Source organism: Leuresthes tenuis, unplaced genomic scaffold (assembly GCF_036924035.1).
Source record: "Leuresthes tenuis unplaced genomic scaffold, fLeuTen1.0.hap1 SCAF_8, whole genome shotgun sequence".
NCBI lineage: Eukaryota > Metazoa > Chordata > Actinopteri > Atheriniformes > Atherinopsidae > Leuresthes > Leuresthes tenuis.
In genome coordinates this window covers 7,523,232-7,549,297 of record NW_027325362.1, presented here as the reverse complement: position 1 = coordinate 7,549,297, position 26,066 = coordinate 7,523,232, and the positions used below count along the sequence as shown (strand labels likewise).

At 38.5% G+C, this 26,066-nt stretch overlaps 1 protein-coding gene across 2 annotated transcripts in view; it reads left to right on the top strand.

Annotated features, from left to right (window-relative positions):
- The first annotated feature begins 3,160 nt into the window (after window positions 1-3,160).
- Window positions 3,161-26,066, top strand: part of slc8a1b (solute carrier family 8 member 1b) — a 134,328-nt gene continuing 111,422 nt past the window's right edge. The window contains exons 1-4 of one of the 2 annotated variants that reach the window (XM_072390638.1): window positions 3,161-3,684; window positions 14,561-15,480; window positions 16,286-16,450; window positions 18,476-19,266. In XM_072390638.1, coding sequence (XP_072246739.1) covers window positions 14,605-15,480; window positions 16,286-16,450; window positions 18,476-19,266 — 1,832 coding nt within the window. In that variant the 5' untranslated portion in view covers window positions 3,161-3,684; window positions 14,561-14,604. The remainder of the gene's footprint in view (window positions 3,685-14,560; window positions 15,481-16,285; window positions 16,451-18,475; window positions 19,267-26,066) is intronic. The other variant, XM_072390637.1, reaches the window with a different exon arrangement.

The following is a 26,066-nucleotide window of genomic DNA, read 5'->3' as shown; positions in this document are numbered from 1 at the left end:
ACCTACAGTGTATCATACATTTACTCTTTCATCTCCATCATGGTTGTGTTAGTGGATGAATTAAATCAAAGTGTGTATAATGTAGAAAAACTTGTGTCAGAAGTTTTGTGTCCTTGTTGTGTTGTGGAAGATGTAAAAAACAGTATGTATTACATGTCTAAAAATGGCAACACTTGTGTCAATGTAAACAAATAACTGAGAGACTGAGATAATTACAAGCATCTGGTACATAATTATGAAGAAATGTAATATCCAAATGGTGTCCAGGATATGTTAACAGCTGTTTTCCTTCATCTTTTAGTGAGTCTGCTATGTAGCAAACACCATGTAGTGGGTGAGGGAGTGAAGAAGTTGACAGTCTGAAAACATTTAGAGTTTCCCTCCTTTCTACCTAGGTCACATGACCCTGTCACCTGCAACCCCAGCTGTTCTTCATTTACAATGAATTAGTTTTCAGGCAGGTTTTACTAGACTGTCTACGCCACTGGGAGGTAGCTGAACCAGTTCTGCTTGCATGTTTCTGCCTTCTAGTGTTACAGATTTTGGTTTTCCATTGCAAAATTGAGCTTTTGGGAAATTCTCTGACTGTTTTTGTTTCTCCATTTGTATTTCAGAAGCTGTCCTTTAGTGGGTGAGTCTCACTGTTTGTTTTTGAGGTGTTATGCCCGAAAACAGCAAGATGAATTCTAAAAGTAGAAAATAATTTAAAACACACTTTTTGTGTACAAATGACATTTTAAAAAGGAAATGTTTAAAATATGCAATAACTCTTTATACATAAAACACAAAGGTTATGTTTTTAGATTTAAAACTTTCCTTTACTTTCTATGAGTTTGAAGGAAGATGCACAGAATAATTCCTAAGGACTTAAGAAAAGGCAACTGCAGTTCTAAGAGCATCTCATTTCAACATCAACACTTGATTTTATTCTGTTTTGGCTATATACAGTGGAAACCCTGTCATATTACTTCATAGTTACAGTGGAAAATAAATTAACAGAACTGTTTTCATTTCATACTGAAAAAGGGGGTAAAATATGGACTCCAAGAGCACAGTTGTACTGAAAGTGGAGTGTATTAGATGGTCGCAGATGTGTGTTACATGAATTGACTTTTAGTCTCGGCGAGTTTGTTCCCAAAAGCTGAATCTCATGAATGAATTGAGGTACATAGTGATTTTTTTTTCTTTTGTGAACGTTGTTCCAGCATACAGCTGCTACAGGAGACAACCTAGGCAGAATTCAAGCACCTATTCTTTAATCAGATGCACCAGATGGTTTGTTGAACAGAACCATCTGGGGAAACAGTTTGAGAAAGGGCAGACAATTTAATTAAATATCTGGTAAGTTATTGAATTAGCCATTTATAAGGGGCAAAGTTGAGTTAGATTAAAGGATTGGAAACTCCGTTGGTAAGATCACATTTTCAAGAAGTAAGTCCCAAGCTTTTTCCCAAGCTTTCCTTTGGTCAGCTGTAGCTCAGGGTGGTCATCTTCCAACTAGAAGTCCAACTAGTTTAATCCCATGGGTGTCTTTGGACAAAATTCTTCACCCTGTTTTTAATCACTGAGAGGAAACGCACTGAATACCATGTCTGGGTGAATGATAAACACATAACAAAATGTTTTGTAGTATCCAGACCAGGTTTAAAAAAATCTATATAAAAAAAAAAAAAGTGCTAAATGATTGCAGAGCGTTTACTATCGAACTGATGCTGGATCCAGGCCCACCTTCTTCAGAGCCTCCTGTTGTCACACATAAGCCCTGCCTGTAACTGCAAACATGCCTTGCCTGCATACTCATAGCTTGGAGCCTCTATAATAGGATACTGCCCTCAAAGGTAACCTTAGCATTTAGGGAATTTGATGAGCTCTTATCGTGGTAACCACTTTCATACTTCCAGACCATTTCACTCAGTTAGAAACCTTGGTTTACAAAAATTCTGACTGCAACAAAACAAAAATTGGGGGAAGCTAATTAGCAACACGCTCAGATAGGTTTCAGAATCGTTTTATTTTTGGCCAGTCAGCACACTAATGTTTGTAAAATTTGCCAAGGTTTTATATTTCTGATTTTTGTGCCAGCTCAGGTCAAATATTGGCACATTTAGCCACATCTGGACATACAGTAGATCGTGTCTGGAGACCTGAATTTTGGCAACTCACAGACCAGGCACCTGATTCATAAAATAGATATGTAATGTGATTTTTCTTAGTGTTACTTAAACAGAACATCGTGTAGATGTAGTTAATTCTAAAACTATACTTTGAGTCCATTCTAATAGTCTCTTTGCTTTGCAATTGTAACCTTAAAAGCAAAGCATCTATTCATGTAATTAGTTATTAGGACAGGTGGAGAGCAGACAGTGGCAATATCTTTCACTTTTATGAACCTTTAACATAAAACTGCATTAAACAAAGTACAACATGTAAACCACCTTTTGCAAAAAATGTTTTGAGCATCTTTAGTGTCATTACTACAGACCAACATTACAGTTCAGTGAAGGTGTAGTACTGCTGCTTTTCCTAAGTTCCTATGAATTTCTTTCACATCTTTCCTGAATCCCAAGATGATTTAAGTCAAGGAAAATAGCAACGAAAACAGATAATTGACTTTGAATTTTTATCTATGGTTTTTAAGCTATAATGTCTTATGAATTGGACTCGAGTACATTGTTGGAATGGATTTAAGTTTAACTGAAATTAATGTCGCTGTAGTTCTTGGTTGTCTGGAATAATCTGGAGACCTGTCTTTGCATGGTCATCTGACTACTGGAGCTAAACTTTTGGAGTGTTTAAATTAGGAGTGACACGCCCTTTAATTATCTTTATTTTTAGCCTTGGGTTGCTTTGTCAATGTGACCCCAGTTTTACAAGAGCTAACCTTTCTCGCAATCAGGGTTTTGATATCACAACTTAAGAAATGAATAGCCACCTGCCAACCAATCAGGAGAGTAACGTCGGTGCTAATAATAATGCATTTGGCTGTGAGACACTCTTCGGGACAGAGGAGCAGACATGAAGCCAAGAAAGTGTGTTGGGACGTGTTTAGGGAGGAGGGGGGGCACACAACCGAGCCGAGAAGTGAGGGAGACGCGCGCTCACCCAGCAGGGGGAGGAGGAGGGCGGAGGGCGAGCTGATCCTCAGTCGGTGTGTGAGGGAACAGACGAAGGAGCGACCTGCTCACGCGCGGACACTCGCTCACTCACTCACTACACTCTTGCTCTCTTTCTCTCTTGCGCTTTCACGGAGCGAGGGGGGGAAACAGGGAAGGGAAGAATGAGGAAGAGGTCCGCTGTGCTGCGCGCTTCGTCTCAGCAAATGCGGGTTTGCTGATGAAGCACCGCTCCGGTCATCCGATCATACGGGTCACACAGGTCGCGCTGCATGGAAACGAGAAGTAGGCAACCGTAGAAGACAATAGCAACAAATAATAATAATAAAAAAAAGTGTCTGTGCATGGGAATCCGGACTACTCTTCCCTCCTTTTGTGCGTCTCGGTCAGTGGGTACGCCGTCTTGGCTGGCGTATAAGAGCTCTCTGCGTCTCCATTGCTATTCTCCACTACTGGCTTACCTCTTCTAACACTCCTCCTCTTACTACTCCTTCTACTTGCTAGTATTACAAAAAGAGCTGTAGTGCTGACGGGCATCTCAGGATTGAGGATAGTCGTACGATTGAAAAAGGTAGGACATTCTACAGTTTCCTTGGTGCTTTTAATTATGTTAATAGTGATCAATGCGGGGATCTTTGCCTTATTTTCGCTGCATTGTCTGGTGCAAGCAAGTTTATTTTTTTGGATAGAGGGAGGTGGTGTGAATGGGATGCAAGTGGGGGTAGTATCTTCTCTCGGAGCCCCAAATTGAGACTTGGAAGCACCATGCGTCGGATAGGTTTGGATGAGATGTGGAGACGTTTCCTCATCCCATCCTCGCCCACCACGCTTTCCACACTGCGCTTTTCATCCTCCGTGATTTGGAGATATACAAAGAGTGGACCATTGGTTTAGAAATCAATGGGCAGCCTGCGATGGGAGGCGTTTTTCCTTTTAAAATGAGCAGCCGGAGAGGACGGTAGATGCTGTTTCCTTTTGCTTGGGGGGGTTCGCCCTTCATTACCATCCTCCTTCCCCGCTCATTTCTTCCTTCTTTGCATGTTTAAGTCAAACCGCCTGTCTTTCCTATTTATATGGGAGCGATGGTTAGGGATTCAGAGCACGTTCAGATAACCAATCTCCCCTTTTTATAGGCGTTCAGTGTGGAAGTTGGGTGGCCAACGTGCGCGGTACTGGTTTAATGATCCCTTATGTAAATCTTTGTAAAGGATGAGTACGCATTGAAAGGCAAATTTGCGCAGTTCTGCAGCTCCCACATCCTTTGCGCCAAATAGTGCAGTACGGGTTTTGATGGAGTGCCTCTGCGCGCCAGTGCAGAGCGCATTTGGATGAAAATCTGGACTGGGTTTGAAAACTAGAAACTGGTCAGTCTGAAATCTCAGGATACAACCTCACTTATTTGCCAAATGTAGTTTTTTTTTTGTTGTTGTTTTATTTTTTGGAATAAATAAATGCAAATGTAGCAGTAGCAGAGCTTCACATCAGTTGCCTGTGAATCTGTCAAACATACTATTGGAGGTGGCAGACGGCAGCTTTTCCTTTCTCTGATATGACATTACAGATCTTCCTCTTGTGATGAGTGCTGGGCACATCAGGAAGGTACCATTGCAGCTTTTCAAGCAGTTCTTTTCCAGTTGATTTCAGTTGGGATTTTATGGGCATGACACAGAACTGTAGCACATCCACTGTGGATTGTGAAATATTTATTTATGACAATGGAAAAAAAAAATGTTGCCATGGTCCTTTACAGCAGCAAAGCTGTTGAAATTTAAGATATTTTGATGCAGTGATGCTTAATTGTAGGCATCACCATGACCTAGGTTCAGATTTACTCTAAATGATGTATTTTATAATAAAAACTTGACTTATTCCACCTAAGGTCACATTCAGATGTAGTGAGACTGCAGCAAGCCGGCCTGTCCTTAACTTAGTTGAGTGCATTGCACACACAATGGTACACAACTTTGTTGAAGCTTGTAGCCACTGCAGTGTAACAACTGCTGGGACAGTTTTGAATAAATCGGTGGCAAATGGGTGAGAGGAGTTTGAGCTTCATCCTGGTGAGTAGGTGCAGCGCTGTATGTGATATATAGGATTATCAGTGCAATTAGTAACAATTTTTTTTTTTTTCCAAATTGTCAAAGGTCAGAATGCTGTATGAGCATTTCTCTCGCCATCATTAAAACACATCCGTGTCTGCCAGACACATGGCTCAGAAGTTCTTATATGCTTATGCCTTTTGTGTTTTAGGTCTTTGATTATTAGGCCTCCCACCCCCTCAAAATTATGATGCTGTTGTAAACTTATTTCCATCCTGATTTTATTCCCACACACCAGATTTGTTCTGCTTCTTCATACAAAAAAAAGACCCTGTTCATTATTGTTTACAGTAAACATAATCCTCTGATAAGAATACTGCTGTCAAGTAATGTTCCTGCTGATGCAAAGTAAACTGAAAAGGGATAAGAAACTAACTTTTTTTTTATCCTGCTACATATCAACCAGCTGATCTAAGCTTTTCTTTTTATACCTGTACATTAGATAAAGAATATTGAAATGCTGGGATTATTTGCTTCACAGGGCAACAGGCTAACAGATCGATACTTGTTTCAAATGATTTGTTGCATATAACACATTCGCACAAACCAAACCGAATTTCCTGCACTTCACTTTTTTTTCTTCCTCCTGTGACATGGTAGAAAACTTCTCAAGTGCATACTGTCTATATAGTTCATTGTAAACCGGTAGCCCCAGTAGGCTACAATACTAATGCAAAGGAACCAGTCATGTTAATCTTAGTAAAAGCATTGTAAACAAATAATGAAATAATCTTGAAGACTAACAGCCTTAGTTCACCAGTGCACTATATTACATTATATTACTACAAGCCCTTTTCAGTTTCAGAAGCAGAAATGACTGAAGTCTAAACCAGGCTAAACCAAGCAATGCTTAAACCTGTCATGTGTTTTACATTCATGTTAAATATGGTCAGTGGTAACCTTACCCTCATGAAAGACTGAATTTTTTTTTTTTTTAAACTGGAAAGAATTCCTTTACTGATTTCACAGCCTTATGTCACGAGGACCATGAAAGGTTGTGGTGTAAACTAAATGGTCTTCTCCTGTATTAATTACATTGATTAACAAATACAATAGTCATTCAAAGTTTATATTGAACCATAAACCTGGATTTAACAAAAAAATGAATTTAGGATTATCTCATATCTTCCTTCCTCTGACCCCAAAATCATGCACAGCCAGATATATTTACGAGAAAACTCTGTTCCTAAAATGCACCTAGAAGAGTGAGGATCGAGGGGAGATGAGGCTTGCTAATGGAGCTATAAGTAAGGATATACTAGTTTATCCTTTGCACAAACCATTTTGGCATCTGTGACATCCAAAAGGGGGCGTGTCATTTTAATCCCACATTATAAATGGCATTAAAAGTATATGTATACTGTCAGGCAGAGATTTAATAGTTGTCTGTCAGAAATGAGTAATTACAGCAATAGGCTGCTACAAAACTATGTTTTGATGATACAGCTGTGTCACGCATTATATGTAATTGATTTTTCTTTTTTTTTTCCCTACTCTGAAATTTCCTCGTTTAATGTCCTTGAGTCTTCTGCTCACATACAGTAACTGTTGAGAGAGACAAAGAAACAATGGGACGAACTAAGTGTGTGCGATCTCAGAAATGTGATGTGGTGTCTTTGTCAATGGTAAATGTGGACAATTATTTAGAGCTGTGCGGACTGATTTGGCTGATAAATTAGAGAAAAACATCCCCGTATACTTTTTAACAAGATCAAGTGTAACTATTCAACATCTTTTTTTTTTTTTTTTTTTTTTTTTTTTTTTTTTAATAAATATTCTGTGACCAATAAAGGCACTCTTCTTCTCCAGCTCAGTTGCTGCTTTGCATGCTGTCATTGTAGATAGGTGGATGGATAAATACTTCATTGATCCCGAAAGAAAATTTGGACTCAGCAGCCCTTGAATCATTAAAAGAAAACATCAGTTAAAAGCAAAAGTAGTATCAGGATAACATGAGTACACGTCCTACATATTGAATACAGGTCCTACAATATGAAGGTCCTCCATTCACACACCCACATATTGTCCATAGCGCTACCTGTAGTGCAGTAATGCCTCCGTCCCTCTGCAGAGTGCTGTCATACAGTCGGTGTCATACCAACATTATCGGCCACACATAGGTATACTTTGCGAAAAACGGCATGTTGAATCTTTGGGCAAAAGATTCCTGGTAGCAGTGCTTTAGTACCACCACAAGTGGCAGTAACATACAGAGCTGTATGCCAAAAACTTTCAAACAACTTTAAAAAAATATATACTTTACTGTTACCAGGCTCAACTACAGTGTGCTTGGCACTGTGAACTGATAAAGTCCAAAAAACAAACATGTAAAGCCAAAAAACAACAGTTGAGTGTGAAACTCCTTCAAAAAACTAACAAATTAGGTTCAGTGCAAAATCTGCCTGGGAATGCTATCACGTGTACTACAGCTATGCACTATCTACTTTAAATGCACATCCCCTATTTCGAAGGGGCCTAGTGGTTATCTAAAGGATTTGAATTAGAGGACATCAGAGATGGAACATTGTCTTTCACAAAGATCATGACCTTATTTAATGTTGTGAACTTTTTTTCCAAGCCATTACTCAATGCTGTCCTCCATGAAATTCAAGTTACAGAGTTTATTTCAAGTCAGACTAACTTGTAGGTAAAGATGAGACCCCAACCCCAACCCCCGCCACCTCCACCCCTCACCTTCTGAGGTGTCTGTCAATCGGTGAGCCAGTTAGAAACTCATCCGATCCATCATTTCGTCTGTCAAACCTCTCTTCAGGTGATTTGTGACCCAGTCATACTGCTTCCACCTCTGAATCGCTAAATGTAATAACTCAATCATTTTAGGTAGGAATCCTAAAAAGTGTTTTCACTCGAAGGATAACAAGGGTCCTGCATATAGCGGCTCGATTATAAACCATTTTGTGCATGCAGACAGTAAAAATTCAAATCAAATGAAAATGGTTGAATACTTGAAGCAATCAAGTTTGTATGGTTGGGTTTTGGATACTGTGCAGCTGATGTCAAAATCAACTTCTTCCTAATAATGTGCATTTAGTGAGCAGCTGAAACACACTTGTCTGTTAGTTCTCACTTGAATGACTTGAGACCTAGATAAGGGAAGTGATTTGACTTTTCTGCTCTTGCTAATTTTTGTTTCCTATTGTTCACTCACGATTGCCCTCCCACATCAACATGTCTTATCAGATTCCATTAGATGTGCAAACAGATAATGTCAATGCATTGACCAAAATGAAGACGAGCAGTAGGGAATCATTATGTGTACGAGTGTGCTCGTTTGACAATTTACTCTTCTCCAAGTGTAAGACTATGAGAAGACATCTTGACTTGAGGAATGGCTGCTGGGCAGATCCAGACAAAAAGAGCTTCACATCACTCTAATGACAGCAAATGTGGATCGTTAATCTTCAGTTATTTGGGGGCTGTTGTGTATGTGTTTCTATTGCGGCAGCCTTCTCTTTAACAGTGTTGAATTTTCTTGAGGTTTCTATTAATTACAATAGACACAGGTTGATTATGTTTGCCCTTTTCTTAGTCTTAGTTTTCAATCTTAATGTTTTCTACATTTGCATCCATCTCCTTCAGCTTTAATAACCTGTTGTTTTTTTTAGTTTTCCCATATTTGTCTGTCACACACATATTTTAAATATTTTATAATCACCTGTTGTGCCTTTGCAAGGGAAAATACATTTCACACCGCTGAAGCATTTAAGTGTTCTTCAGCATGTCGTTAATTTTCATTGGCATACTCATGGTTGGCATCCTCTTTTCTTAAGGTTCTTTAACGACTACATCACTTGCAGTGATGGCAGTTTTTATGCAGGACTTATTTTCGAAACATTCGTGGTTAATGCAGGAAGTCTTCATCTCTTATGCAAATCTCTTGTTTTCTCTTTCTGTGTGTATCTTATGGTCTAATCAACTGTTTCTCACACTTTTGTGTGCTGTCTTCAGGGGTGTATAAGAATTGACAGAGAAGGAACAGCTTGCCTCATTACGCAACACATGGTTTTAGTTCCTCTTTTTTGTCTTCTGTTGTCTTCCTCTTGAATTGGAGGTTCTAAGGTCATGATACCTGGGAAAACCATTGTGGGATATTCTGAAAACTGATATTCCAATTACCAAATCCAAATGGCAGCCAGTGTTCAGTTTCAAAGTGCCTCCTGTGTCAACAGTGGTAATATGAACACCCTTGAGTTTGTTGCTGATAATATTGAGAGCATTTTTCTGCCATTGTTCATTCCAGCAGGTTATATTTTGCAGTCTTACAGCAAACCTGGAACTGTAAACAAAAGGTTTACTAAAGTATAATCTGCTCGTGTACAGCTGAGAAACTAATGCTAAAGGTTAATAATTGAGCTGTATTAGTTATGGTATGTCAGGTTGTTATAATGCCTTATGTTAAAACCTGTGCATGTTTTAACATTTATCATTTTGTAGTAAAAGGCTGATGGTGGAGCTTACAGGCAGGAAAAAAAGGGAACACTTGTAAATGCAGAATGACTAAACCAGCTGCAAAACAAAATATTCAACTAATGCAGCAGATTGTACTTTTTAAGATTGGTTAATCTTCATTTTGAATTTTGGCAGTTGCAGTGGTATTGCCATATCTTCTCCTGTTTATCCAAGCCAACAACACAGGCCCATAAAATTAGTCACCCTTTGATCATCATTTAGATAGTTACAGAACAAACGATGGGGTAATGAGCGGAAATGTTGGGGTAATGTTTTTCATGACCTGGTTTTAACATTACTGTACCCCTTCAGAAGTAGAATTTATACATGCACATTATGACAGATTGTGAACCACCACCCATACCGTTTCAATTTGTATTGTTCTCATTCTCAAGAAAACTGTAGTTTATTACGAAGTAATGACTTTTTCATTTTCACATACTTTGATTAATTTCAACCAATTTACCAATTTCCACTTTACTTTAAGTAACATCAAGGTCACCTCCATTATTATTCTTATTATAGCTTTAAATGGTATCTAGTTATGATGTACTCAGTACTTGAGTTAATGCGATTGTCTTTGACAGTTTACATTTGCTACAAAATTCGTCATATTAAATCATGTCCTGTTAGACTTGGTGCACTCCCTCAGCAGAGGTCGGCATTCTTCTGGGGAAAAAAAACTTTTGACAGACTTCTGAAGACCACAATGACTATAAGCTTGACTTCCTCAAGTTTAAACTGACCACATGTGACCAGTGCTACTTGCATGATTGTAATTTGCATTAGCATAGAGTAAATGTTTCTTGCACAAACGGATGCTTGCTTTTTCAAACATGATGAAATGAAATTTTTTGCTGTTATGAAATACATCACACTTCTTGGACATGTATGTCAGGGCAGGGCTCCGTGCGTATCTGTGATCTATGATGCGCATAAACCTTTAGTGTTTTAATTTCTACAAACAAATTAGAGTGCGTATCTTCTTAAAGCATCGGTATTAATATAATGGATTAATAAAATTATTAATGGCAATGTATTGTGATACCGTAACACTAATGGATCTATATTTATGCTGTCCTGTTTTTGTTCTTATAGCCAGATAAAGTTCTTCTTTTCATTCACATTTTCTGTTGCCTGTGCATATTAAGATGTTGTATGTGCAAACGGTTAACAAATCAAAAATACTTGGACTGAGCTTCAGTAGACTGCCTGGTTTCAGCGTTGGTGCTAAGCTAAGATGGTCAGTGAATGGTTGCAGCTTCATATCCGTCTTTCTATTACCATAGCAGGAAAAATGCTGCTGTCCTCGTGTAAAACTTCTCCAGTCACAAAACGTATAGCTTCAGTGATGCATAAATTCCCTCATTTGAAGGCAGGGTAAGGATTTTTTTTCTTTTTCTTTTCATGTTTGTTTCAACATCATGAAGGGCACAGAGAACAGCAAGAGCTTAAGCTAACTGTTCAAAAATCAATGACAGCCTGTGTGTTCATTCTCTTTAAGCTGCTGCGTGGATGATATGACTCAAAAGAAAAAATAGGACCCCGTCTGGTACCACATTTCATTGTAATGTGTTTTTTTTCTTTGGTATGAAAACTGTGGCATTCCAGTTGTTGAGGGCACGTCGGATGACCTGTCAAAGGTTGGAGGAGTTGTCACTGACAACTAATTCAGAAGTCTGGCATAATTTATCTTTCATGTTACCTTGTTAAAAATGGAGCTTGAATTTTTTTTTTTCATGACTCTAATGCCACATTTGTTTTCTACCTAGAGTATTTGACTGTTAACTATTGCAGCTATTTCAGTTTCATTGATCTCACAACAAAATGATTATCATTGGGATTCCAACTATTTCAATATTAAATGTAACACTGCTTATCAAAGCAACTCTCCATAAGTCAGCGCTTCTCTAATCTTTGTCGTCTTCCCAAATCTGCAAAGCATAGAGGTAAATGAATAATTTAAACATAAAAATCTTCGCATATGCACTTATGTTTTGACTCAAAAGTCCCAGTTGGTCACACTGGAAAAACCTGCATAAACTTTGCAACCTAAATGGATCTGGAAGGCCAAGTTCATAGCTACTCTGTGCCTCTACTGGAATAGTGAAGCTGCATAAAACACCCTTGATTACGTAGAGATCTGCTGGTATAGGGAATTTTTATTTATTCATTTTTGGTACTATTTTTTTTGGTACTAGTAAGTCTGTTAGGAAAACACCCAAATCCTAGTGCATTATATATCACTTGGAACTGCCACGTAAAGCTTTGAGCGACCACACAACGTGGCATAAAGCACTTAGGTTCTTATTAAGAACCTGCAAACTTCTAATAATCACAAGGAAAATGTTTGGTTGTGATTTTGGTAAATTCTAGGTGAATTACATCGATGCGATTGTTTTGAATTTCCTAACATCTGAGCAGAATGCTCTCACATCACAGCTGAGCCCACATCAGGACAGCAACATTTTCACACCTGGTTTATTCAACCCAAATATTTAAAATCATGAAGCAAAGCAGTTGTGAAGCAAATACTTGTCAATGCCATTTGGCTGAGAACTTGACTTCACTTAAATTAACATTTTATGCACTGATTATGTTCCTGGTGGATTCTGCCATCAGGAACATAATCAGATTCTCATTTGGCTTTAAATAGTATAACTCATGTAATATGTGGATTTTCAGCCTCATGAGTGTTGCAGTAGGAAAGCACTGATGTAACTATTGATGGCTGGTAAATTGTGCTGTGTCTGCATGTAAGGGTGAGAACAGTTAATTATAGGGAAATGGATGCTGGCACGCAGGAAGGTGGAGGAAGGCAGCTGATTTGAGGAGATCTTTGGTTCCTGCTCGATCTTTGAAAGGATTACTGCTTGTGAACGCACAGCAGAGCTTTCGTCTTGCGATCTACAAAGTGGTAAAGTTTGTTCCTGTAAAACTATTGACATAGATGCGAGTGACTTGAGAACCATTTTGCCAGTTGCTGAATGTAAGCTGGAAGACTGCTGTCTGTGGAAAAGGTTCTTATGTTTTTTGCTGCTGCACAGCTAGAATATTGACGGATGTGTAAAAATACTTTGTTTAAAGTCAATGCCCATATCCACTGTAGTGATTTAAGTTTGATAAATCGATTACAATTGAATGAAATATTGACATTTTCTGAACTAAAGTAAACAAATGTAATGTAATAAAACTAATAAACATGGGTAATATTACACCATAGAAGCTCTTCTTTATACATTTTAAGGATCAGTTTACAAAATTAGGCTCAATATAAATGTGCAGAGCCATACGCTGTATATTGTACTACATAGTTTAGTCCGACTAGATCTTTGGGGAATTACTTTTAATTTAAAATTTCAATTAAAGCACTTGAATTGCCATGTGAAGGAAATGTGCTATACAAATAAACTTGCCTCTACATGCTTTAGACAAATGTGAAAATTATGTGTAGTCATCCCTTTCTTGTTATTTATTTACTTTTAACCTAACATGGGTGCGTGTCTGTCTCTTCAGAATTTTACACACATTTAGAATAAACAACCATCTACATTTCCTGTGACTTCAGATTCCTGCTCCATTTATACTCATCAAGCTCAAGCAGTGACGCACGGGTCCTTTGGCAAGTGCTCACATAATCATTACCCAACCTTGGTGCCACGTTGCCACTAAATTGCATCAGCAAATATCTTTTATAAGAGATATAATGCTATCTGGGACAATATAATTGATGAAATAATGGTGTTTTTCTTTTCTTTTTCTGTCAAGCACTTTGGAATTGTGAATAGAATAAAGCTACAAAAAGTTTGATAAGTCTGCCTGTTTGAATACATAGTTTGTATTTATTAAGCAATTAGCTTGTTATATGGTGACTGTGTTGAATATGAGGTGGGTCGGGCTATAGGGACATGTTTGCTTCACTTAAATTGATTCCTGGCAATTTTTTATAATTCTTACTTTCAATTTTACCTCGGTTCATGTGAGAGCCGTTTAGCTAAAATCTAATTACTGGTTTGAATTCTCAGTGTTGAACTGTGCAATAAAAATCTCTTGATTGTACATAAAATCCTGTTAACTCAATAATATGTATGCTCATACATTTTGTAAATGTAACTTTTAGGAAGTTAAGAGGAAATCCATTATATCGCCAAAATGATTGAAGTATATTGAAATTGGAAAATATCTTAAATCACTAGATGAACACAGGAAAACTGTTCTAAAATGAATAATCATTTTAGTCAACAGCTTTGGCTGTTTAATGGCCTATTGAAAGAAAATTCCTATTTTACAGCTGAGTATTTAACTGAAGTTAAGCAGACTGTTCTTAGAAAAGGCATTTCTGATTATGTTACATTAGGGCAATACAGAGTATTAGTGCTGCAGGATTGAAGTGGGGAGATTTTGGAAGCTGCTTGGAAATCGTTGGTGCAGAGTTCAGGAGTTGAGATTGAGATTTATCTTCTGTGTGATTATTTGAATAGACAGCTTTCCAAACATTTCACTTGAAACATGTTTTTATGGATATTAATGTCTCCATGTGAACCGTGCTGCTGTTTTAACTTTGTTTCATGTAGTGAACAAGCTCAGTGCTCATAAGTCTGTACAGTTGGCATGAGTGTCAGTTGGATTTTTTTTTTACAGATGCAGGTCTGATCTTTTGCTCTTTCGATGTTTACCTGAAGTTGAACAAATCTAGAAACCAAAGCTGTTCCCATCAAAGTTTTTCCACTGCAGTAACATGTTGAAGTGAGAATTTCTTATTGAAGGGAACAGTGACAATGGAATAACCTTCTACCAAATGTCACTATGCTGCACAACATTTCTCTGATTTATGACGTATAACAATAATCTGAATTCCCTTTTATTCTCTTTTTAAAGGTTGAACGTCTTCATTGTCAACCGACAATCGTGATCTTGTCATCATGGGTTGCTGGGTTCACTCCTCCCTCCTGTCACCTGCCATGAGGTTAACGGTTGTTATGGTGATTGTGTTCCTGAAACTCAATCCATCATTGGCTGGCGCCCCCCCTGAGCAGAACTTGGGAGGCTCAGTTTCAGCAGTGTCCACTAATAAGACTGAATGCAGCAAGCCTGAACAGTGTTCAAAGGGGGTGCTCTTACCTATTTGGGAGCCCCGAAACCCATCATTTGGTGACAAGGTCGCCCGGGCAACAGTTTATTTTGTTGCTCTGGTCTACATGTTCCTGGGTGTGTCAATCATCGCAGACCGTTTCATGGCATCTATAGAGGTTATCACATCACAGGAAAAGGAGATCACTATTAAGAAGCCCAATGGGGAGACTACAACAACTACAGTCCGGATCTGGAATGAGACCGTATCCAATCTTACCCTCATGGCTCTAGGCTCATCTGCTCCTGAAATCCTCCTGTCCGTCATTGAAGTTATAGGTCATGGGTTTAATGCTGGCACACTGGGACCATCCACTATTGTGGGTTCTGCAGCATTCAACATGTTCGTCATCATCGGGATCTGTGTGTATGTTGTGCCAGATGGTGAGACGAGGAAAGTGAAGCACCTCCGCGTCTTTTTCGTGACGGCCACCTGGAGTATCTTTGCCTATATTTGGCTCTACCTGATCTTGTCAGTGATCTCTCCTGGCGTTGTGCAGGTGTGGGAGGGTCTGCTTACTTTCTTCTTCTTTCCCATCTGTGTTTTGTTTGCCTGGGTGGCTGACCGGCGCCTGCTGTTTTACAAGTATGTGTACAAGCGCTACCGCACTGGCAAGCAGCGTGGCATGATCATTGAAACAGAGGGCGACCGACCACTTCCTTCCAAGGTAAGCTCATACGAAATGACAGGCCTTCTGTCTCCACTACCGTTACTACAGTCAACACTTGCGCTAATTTTCTCAGTTGTTAATGCTTCGTACTATAAACCATTTCTGATATTATTAATTTATACTTTGGTGTTAACGTTTTGAACTTTTGGGTACGCTGCTAGGATCGAGGGAATAGAATAGGCTGATGTTAACCAAAATGTTGTATGAATTAAATATTTGGTGACGGAGGGGATGTAATGGCGAGATGAAGAAAGTAATCTTCCCTCATTCCTGTTATAGTCATCGGCAGTGGATGAAGGGATAATCTGTTTGTCCAACCTTAGCACATGTATTCAAAAAGATTGTCACATAATGCAAGCAGGCAGTCAAAGGATTTAAACATTTTTATTTTTTTTTTTACCCGCATATTTTTTTGTCCTAGTCATCTAACACAGAACCAATGAAAAAGCTGGAGAAAATTTAAAACTATAAAATATTATTTTCTTATTCATGGTCCAAACACAACTCAAAATGCCTTTTATTTTTAAGGACATCTCACATTTTATAAAGTGATGGTTCCATTATCACAGTACAGCAATTATCCACAACAAACCATGCTGAGATTGAAGGGCACCAGGGGACAGCTCAATGAAATCAAGGAATGCTTTTGTACTGAATTCAGGCAACGCAAAGAAAAGTACAAAAATTTAGTGAATTTTGAAAGCTAATGATGTAATATGTATGCACTTTGTAGTTGAATCTATATGTTGTTCCGAAATCTTCTGTTGGATGCGCTGACTTGTTTCTGTTTCTCATTTTAAAGGTGGACATTGAGATGGACGGGAAGATGCTGAACTCCCATGGTGTTGACTTCCTGGATGGTCCACTCGGCTTAGATATTGACGAGAAGGATCTGGATGAGGAGGAGACCCGCAAAGACATGGCTAAGATACTGAAGGAGCTCAAACAGAAGCATCCGGACAAGGAGGTTGGTAACAAAGTGAAAATGATGTATTGTCACTGCTTGGGGTTGCTTTTCCTCAGCCTTATTTCCTCTGCAGGAAATGAGATGATAAAATAATCAGCAACAGATGATGCACCTAATACTCTCCTCTGTTATGACAGTGCTTATAGTGTACAGCTATCGTCTCATCACAGCTTCTTAGATGCATGTGATAAAAGTACATCGAGAAGGAAGTTACAAAGAAACTGAACACTCATAGCAACCATAACTTTGTATAACAATAAGTCTGGAAAATCAGTTATAATATTAATCAACCCTTGGACATTAAGCAGTTGGAAGCTGTCTTTCTATCTCACTAACAATTGAGCCCCATTACTGAAGTATTTTTAAATGTCCCTATAGTGTAGTTATAGGTTCTTGCATCTGTGCACATCTGTGGATTAAGAATGAGGCTGTGGAACAAAGTGATCATAAAGGCTTTCTTTGTATTTGACAAAATTTGATATGGCGTGCTTTGACAATACACGTCTTACTGTATTTTTAATGTGGGGCCCGTATTGGTTGCAGTATACATGGTCAGTCATAAATTTATACCTAATTTTAGTTAATTACCAACCTTAATCCTCATTTATTTTTTCTACAAACCACTGGTCTGAAATTACTACTTCTTTTCCACTGTTTGTGGAAAGATAAGCTTATTGGAATGTTGGACAGAAAGAAAATACATTTTAACCATGTTAAAGTCTTTAATGTCATAAACTAAGCTGAATAATGAATGAATAATTAGCCCACCTGATCATCCTTTGTAATAATTTTTTTATCTACAGTACACCACCTTGGTTATGGATGCTGATTTACAAAGAAGCCCATTTCAATTTATAGCCAAAATAACAATTCCGATTATTTTGATCAGTTTTGAGATCACAATTATGCACTTTTTCTTTTTGTGTGTGGGGAAAAAAAAAGTTATGGGAACCCAACTACATTCCTGCTAATGTACAAATCTTGTTTTCTTATTAGAATAAAACTGGTGATCCTCATTCAACTAAATTCAGTGCATCTCTTGGAGGAAAATTTTGAATAAAAAGAATGGCACTAAAACTTTGAGCAAAATGAATCAACAGGGCACTGCTTTCACTTTGACATTGTGTTTAAATAATTGAAATACCTTGAAAACAAATAAGGAGCTGATTGATGTTGAACCATTCACAACAGTTGGTTTTTCTTTGCCTTCATACATTCATCATACTGTAGTTTTTTGTTTTTCAGATAGTTAGATTAGTTATTAGTTAGTTACTTGATTGGTAATGATGTTTGATGAATTGCTGAGAAACTTCATGGTATGCTTCACTTTAATTTAGGGAAGACAAAAAGAATAACAAATTTTTCACGGTACGTGGTGCGAGAAGGGAGAACCCAGATGTGGACTTAAAAAAAAAACCCTGATTTATTTACAAACAAAAAAGGCACAAGGCAAGAACCAAGGACTTGGTTGAGCCGGATATCAAAATTTAACTGTAAAATTATGACTATGTCTTAATTAAACAAACAAGACAAGACTATGGGGCAAAAACTTGACCTGACAAGACAGAACAAATGTGGCGTGAACATGAAGATAAGGTGAGGATTTCGCAATAACTTTGAGTAAACCTGGAAACTAAATACTGTGGGGAGGTGATTGGTGACGAGGTGCAGCTGTGGAACAGAAACGGGTGACTTGAGTGAAACTAAGTGACAGGGGAAAAAACATGCCCAGAAAATAAACCAAAAACCTGAACACAAAACAAAACTCAAAACGTGACATAATGTTGATGTAATTGATCATGGGAATGTAGTTACCGTTTTGTTCTGCCCCAGCAGAACTGTGGAAAAACAGTTTTTGAAAAGTGTCTTTTACATGGAGGATATTAATTTAGCAGCCTGAGGATCAATATTTTAGATGGATTTTTCATGGGGTCAACAATTTAAAACCACAGCCATGCCCATTAACCCTGCAGGAGAGCATGTTTTAACACCACCTGTGTCTTTTTTGATATTTTCTCTTATCAGATGGAACAACTCATTGAGCTTGCCAACTACCAAGTCCTGAGCCAGCAGCAGAAGAGCCGAGCTTTCTATCGATGCCAGGCCACCAGGCTGATGACAGGTGCTGGCAACATCCTGAAAAAACATGCCGCTGATCAGGCACGAAAGGCCGTCAGCATGCACGAGGTTCGCTCTGATGCTGGTGATAATGATCCAATCTCCAAGATCTTCTTTGAGCCTGGTTCTTACCAGTGTCTTGAGAACTGCGGCACAGTGGCTGTGAACGTGGTGCGGCGAGGCGGCGATCTGGGCAAAACGGTTTCTGTGGACTACCGGACAGAAGATGGCACAGCCAACGCTGGCTCCGACTACGAGTTTACAGAGGGCGTGGTGGTGTTCAAGCCTTGTGAGACGTTGAAGGAGATCCGTGTGGGCATCATTGATGATGACATCTTTGAGGAGGATGAAAACTTCCTAATTCACCTTTCCAATGTCAAGGTGTTGACATCAGAAGGTGAAGAGCCAGAGGAAGGCGAATCAGCGAATCACGTGGACTCTGTGGCTTGCCTTGGCTTGCCATCCACAGCAACCGTTACCATATTTGATGATGACCATGCCGGTATCTTTACGTTTGAGGAGCCCGTTTGCCACGTCAGCGAGAGTGTTGGTACCATGGAGGTGAAGGTGCTGAGAACGTCTGGGGCTCGCGGCGTGGTTATGCTGCCATACAAGACGGTGGAGGGAACAGCTCGAGGTGGTGGTGAGGACTTTGAAGACATTCATGGCGTCCTCGAGTTTCAAAACGACGAAATCTTGTAAGTAGCCATGACTCTTTCTTCTTTTTTTAAAGTCTGAATCATTAGAACGGTGTAGTCTTAATGAGTATACAGACATCAGCTTAACTGTCATCATCTTTATATTTTTCATGATTAATTTTTATGGTCTGTCAGTGTAATTTTATTGCTGATAATTGTGAGAAAGCCAGGATGTTGGAGTGATGTGGTGGTCACAGTGAGCTGAGTGGCGGACTGCTCACAACCAAAGATCCCCAATCTCTGTTCTTTATCTCTCTCTTCATTTTCTATTTTGACTCATTCACCTCAATTTCTGTTCATCAGCCTGTTCACTTTTTCATTAGCGATTCTGTCATGCTGCTGTTGTAGTCCCCTGTGGGTTTTATTGACTTCTTAACGCTGTATTCCTGTACACTCAGCACAGCAGGTTAAAGGAGCCCTTACGCTAGAAATCTGGATTATTGGTTTGATGGTCAGTAGTTTCAATTTTAAGCAGACAGAATATCAGATTATCGAAATTGAATGACAAGAGTTGAATTTCTTTGAAGACTGTGTAATGGAAAATGGAGCGTAGGTGTTTGCTGGAAATGGTTCAAGAATTTAAACGGCAGGATATCAGAAAATGTTAAACAGAACATCCATTTGGTCAACTTAATTTGGATGCACAAAAGAAAAATCTAGTTACCCTTTCTCTTGGCATTATACTGCATGAGAGCATCCCAGAGAAACCATTTGCAGCCAGCTGGAGGCTTTTTGCTGAATTTCTTTGGTTAGGAGGGCTTGAAACTTAATTTAAGAATCCCAGCTGTGCAGTGATGTAGGCTCAGTACAATGCTTTTCTTAAGCAACCAACACTTATTTGATGGTGACTCATGAGGGTTGTGATTGCTATTTGACCACATTTCAGGAGACCTTTTGACTCGCTGGTTGTTTTGCCCACATTCATCAGCTGTGTCCTTTATCTTGACCTGAGTGTGGGAAGTTAGCTCCAGCTATCGGCGAGATGTTTGTACAGCGGTTCCCCTGTGGGGAAATAAACTGCATTTCGATTTTAATTATTATTATTTATTTATTTTTTTAAATGTATTTATCCCTTTTGGCTACACTCATTTATATGGCACAATAACTCAGGTGTTGACCTTTGGCAGTAATCTAGAATTGATTGGGTAAAGATAAATGTTGGTATTTTAGTGGTTTATAGTGGTTCATAGACATGTCCTATTAAAAGCTTTGGCATATTTGAGTTTCATATGAATCTGATCTGTTTTGAGTCTTGCTTCATTAACTGCCAAATGGAATTGAAGTGACTGTGATGGACTGGCGACCTGTCCAGGGTGTACCCTGCCTTTCGCCCAATGACTGCTGGGATAGGCTCCAGCCCACCCGCTACCCGACTGTCGGATTGACGGTATAGGAAATGGATGGATGGATGGAATTGAAGTGAAGGGTTTTTTTTGTTTGTTTTTTGTTTGTTTGTTTTTGAATGGCTGAAATGCTTTTAACGTGGAGACGCGCATATGTGCACTCACACATGCGTAACACCGAATACTGTCTTTATGTGGTGATGCTTTCCTAATGGAAGAAGTTACTTTTCCTCCCAGAACCCCCAATAAAGGGGAGCACTTTTATTCAAATGATTGTTTTGGTGGGAATACTCTTTTCTTCTCACACACACACACGCACGCTGTGGGTGTGTCCAAGGTTTCACCACAAATTACTGTTTGCAGCCAAGTCTTCTTGTGGTGGCCTGTAAGGTAGCTGGGCTTGCAGTTTTAGTAAGAATACAGTAAACTTTACTCTAAATATTAAAGCCTTGTGCTGGTAAGGTTTGAGCAACTTTGAATGACTCAAAATATTTTATTTATGAAGTTTAATAGACTTTCATTGCAGTCATTTAAATATGATCTTGTACTATACTAAAACAGGTTTTAAGACAGACCATGGAAAACTTGTACTGTTTTGGACTTGCAAAGATCATAAAGATGTACCATTTTAGATGAGAATATAAAGGTTTAATGATAAGCTCACAATGGGAAGGTGATGTAGACTGGTTGTTTTCAGCTGATGGGCTACAGTTGATTTCAAAGACTTGCAAGACTCTTGTATACATCTGTTTGAGATGGAAGAAATATTGCAGTGGTATAAAATAAAGTGTGCTTTTATGAATGAGTGGAAGAGATGCTGTATTAGTAACCGTGGTCTGAAACTCTCGTTCTTAGCTTCATCTGCGTTTGTTCAGATTTGAAGCAGATGTCTGCATGGCTAACTTTTTCAGCCTGTGGCAGACTGCATACTTTCCATGACTTATAGCTTAGCAGCCAAGACTAAGTGGATTTTAATAACACTTTGTCCAAATGAAATGATGGACTGTCCTTCCGGTTGTCTTGGTTGCAGTGTGCATGGTTGTGTGAATGTGTGTGTTTATACAGGAGAAGAACCTGTAGTGGCTATTACTCTTTCTGAAGGGAAATGTATCTCAGCAACATAAATGAAAAGAGTCCATTTTGTAACCAGAAAAAGTTTGATTTTTACAGGATCTTTGATGATCATATGCATCAAAATAATGGCCATCAGCAATACCCTAATGGATGATATAAAACAACAGCAATCTGGTAAAACATCAGCTGTTGTATGGCTTATCCTCTGGGGGCAATGGTCAATGTTTTGTGGTATCCGGTGTAGCTAGCAGGTAAGTATATTATGGATATCTGTACCATATTGATACAGATACAATTCTATAAATTATGTAAATATTTTGTATTATTTACATGCAGCCAAAGCCCACTCAAATCTAATGTATCATTGCCACTAGAACTACAAATGGGAACAGAAATCAGAAAGCTCCTGGTTGTAAAACCTGTATCTCTTCATTCAGGTATGGATTCATTATATCATGTCAGTATCAGTGTCTGCTCTACTGTCATCCTCGTTTGTTTCAAATATCTAATTTTCAACACATTCACAGACCTGCTCCTTTGATAAGACATGACCTGAGAATATCTATGCCTTGTGGGACATGGCAAATGTTAAATCTACCAAAAAGGTTGTTTAGATAATGCTAATGTCATAAAAGCCTTGTAAAAACTATTTGGTTTTACAGTTGCCTATTAAACATATCAGCCAGTCAAGACAACATGGCTAACAAAATTGGGGACATTTGGTAAATGTATCGGGGTTTAGGATAGCTTGCTTTTATAGTCCTGGTTCTGCCTTACAGTTTGACCTGGAATAAACTTGCTTTTGATTAAATGTTTGCATGTGTATGATGGCTATATCTGCATATGCATTGGTTTTGAGCGTTAATTGCAGCCCTGAAAATGAATGCAATGCCTTTTACAAGATGACAGATGCCTCAAAAACCATGTACAATGCTATATTCATTTAAATTTTCTTGCTGTGGTGGGTATATTCTGTTTGAGATAGAAATTACTCTCCTTAAAGGATCTTCTAGTTTTCAGAGCCTTACAATCAGTAAGGCAAGGCAAGTTTATTTGTAGAGCACAATTTGTACACAAGGCAATTCGAAGTGCACAGTAAGCATAAAGGAGAAGAAAAGTAAAAGTAGTCTGGATAAAATTTCACACAAATAGCTGCTGTTAATGAAAACCAGAGACTTTGTTGTAGATACAAAAACTGATAGTGTAAGTACCACAAAGTATTTTCCAATATCATTGCCCCAAAGTGCAAATGACTGGAGCATGGGCATTGCACTTTGATAAAAAGTGTTCCTGTTGCAGAAAAGAGGAATGAATGTTTGAATGATTTGGTTTGCCAGTTATTTGGGTAATTTATTTGCTACTATAGATACTAATTGACATAGGCCGATTATTGCTGGTGCCATTGCTTGGGCCACCAGTTGCCTCGGGCCATGCTTTTGGTTTTGGTTTTAAAATTTGCGCATGGCAGGTAAAGTGCAGAATAGATCAACTTAAGTGACAAAAGTATTGAATAAATACTTGAGTTCAGTAAAGTCTTATAGATTCTATTAAATTGTTCTTTATTAGATTAAAAAATCAGCCAAACAGGCGTTATTTTTATTTAATTTCTGCCACGACTACCCTATTCTCAAAAGGATCTGCACTCATTTGGGTTGGAAAAACCCATATTTGTCGTCCCCTAAAAGGAATTACTAAAGCTGATATAAATAAGATTGCCTGCAGGCTGACTCTACCCGTATTATTTTTCTTTAATAGAGAAGGAGAGATGGAATTAAATGTGTACAGGAAAGAATGATGGACTGAATGGAAGGGGATGAAAAAGAAATGTTTTTGCCCTTCAAAAGTTTTGAAAATTTTCCTTCCCTTCTATCACGACTTCTTCTCTATCCCCTTACGTCTTCATCTATCTGTAAAGGGCCCTGTGTGCAGTTTGTCTTCAGAATAGTTTTTAAAGGCTTGTCTGGCTTTCTGGGAATAATGGAAGGGTGCATGTGTGTGGCACCAATAAAAGTGACAGAATCTGACAGGTTTAACTGTTTAAGTAAATCCAAGTACTGCTGCTGTTATGGTTATTGCATAAATCTTTAACTCCCATTTTTATTCCTTTAACTAGTACTGCTATTGTCACAACATTTGCCATTGACTCCAGCTACTCTAAACCTGCTTTAATTGCATATTTGCCTGATTGCAGTTATTTGAGCAGACTGTCATTTTTATGCAATCACTAAAATTGTTTCTTTTAAACTTCTTTTTGCACCAATTTGAATGAATCATATTTGCAATATAAAACTGAAATTTATTGAGCACATTTATTTGACTTTAACAAATTTCCACTGGTTGCAAAATCCAATACTAAAATGTTGTTTTAGGAACAGTTTAGTTTTAAGCCAGATAAAAGTGGAGCGACCAGTAACTGAGGAAGCAGATTATTGGATTTGCTGCAAGAAGGTAGCAGCAAAGATAATTGAATCATCAGTTGTTTTATGACATTTTATCGTTCGTTAAAATTATGTCATCATGACAGCCCCAACTGTTGGCACGACACTAACTGCAGCCATTACATGTTATTGCAGCCTTGGTGCTGCCTTCCTCTTACACTTTTAAAACTTAGTCCTAATTAGTCATTCAACAAGGAGATGTTGCATTTTTAATTAACTGTTTTGTGGATTTTAAGACTGTAATCCAGATCCATGCCTAAATTTCTTGGTCGAAGTTTTTTTTTAAATTATTTTTTTTTAATTTATTTAATCCGACTAACAGAGATATAAAGAGCAAGTTTTTTTTGTTTTGTTTCATCGTTGCTCATTGATAATTTAGATCCACTTCTATGAACTGGTGTCATCATCTGTCATATGTTGACCTGCTCTAACCAGAGCACCTCCTGTCACCCTAAGTGGCTCCATTTTTGTTATGGGTGGTCCGGATGGAATTAGCAGACCACTTAATTCAAAATGGGCCAGCAATTCAGTTTTTCCCCCTCAAGCTGTTGTGTTGGCACAGTGGAGAGGACAGACAGGTGGGATATTTTCATTGGATGAAATCATCTGATAAACTTGACACATTAGGTATAGACGACACAACATTTTAGAAAGGACGAAGACCTATTAATGGCAAAAAAAAATCAACAAAACAGCAAAGATGATGCACACGAAAACACTTGTGTTCTGACACTACTTTTCAGACAGCCACACAGTGGATGCTGACACATTCAGAAACCAGCATTATCCACGTCACAAAAGCATCCATTTTGACAAGCACTTTCCGACCCTCTGAGGTAGCAAATCCAAACAACCGCACTAATTATACAACTTCTATAAACAGGCAGCCAGTGGAGAAACATGGTACAGTTGAATCAAATTGGGCTCCCTCCTACACACGCAGCACACACACAGCGAGCAGACTGGGACTTCACACTCCAATAACCAGCACAGATTGGCCATTTGAGATGCATGCTTAGAAAAGCTATAGGAATGTGGGATGTTTGTGTGTGGTGTGAGCAATCATGAATCTGAGTTTCTCTTTCAGTATCTCAGATTGTTTAGTGACAACTGGCGGCGATGTTTAGCAGAAGAAAACAATCAAAACACATCTATCTAGAACCTTTGTCACTTTTCTGTAGAGTCAGGCATGGGTTCGTTTACTAACCAGCTGTTACTGAAAGCCAGATCATGCTCAAAATGGCTCAGTATGTAGCCTTTAGGATGTTTCCAATCTTGGAATGCATGGCTGTTTCAGATGACCACACTCAAAGGCGTGGTGAAAAGCTGGTCTTCATTGGAAGGTCTTGATATGATAATTGTTTCAGTATGGAATGATGGCTTACAGTTTCACTCCATCTTTCCTGGAAGGTATTCAAGCTGTTGTACACCAAAAGTGACAAAAGTGGAAAAAAAAAGAAAACTTGGTAGAGATATTTAAACCAAGCTCACTTTCACACCTCCACTCAGCTGGCTACTCGCTGCATGAAGCAGCTGTGCATGTCAGATTGTTAGTTTCAAGTTACAAAAACCTGTCAGATGTAGCCTTTCCAATTCTTAAGTCATGGCTGAGTGGAAGGAGGGGGTTTTTGGACGGTTCAGGCATTCAAGAGGAACGTCAGACAGTGGAAGTGTTGTTTTTAAAAAAAAAAAAAAAAAAAAAGGGACTAAAAATACACACAATTGAGGGAAAATTTTCTCATCTTTCCTTTATGGTTTGTACAGACTATGTCTAGAATCTAAAATATTTGTTATCGCTTTGATTTAAACATGCAGATGCCTTAAAACACTCGTACAGAAGCAAAAGAGACCAACGCAAACACATCGCGTGCACACCTCCTTGAACACTGTGCATGCTCAATTCAGTCCAGCATTAGTGACTTAATGAGGCTTGATGAGGTTTGTA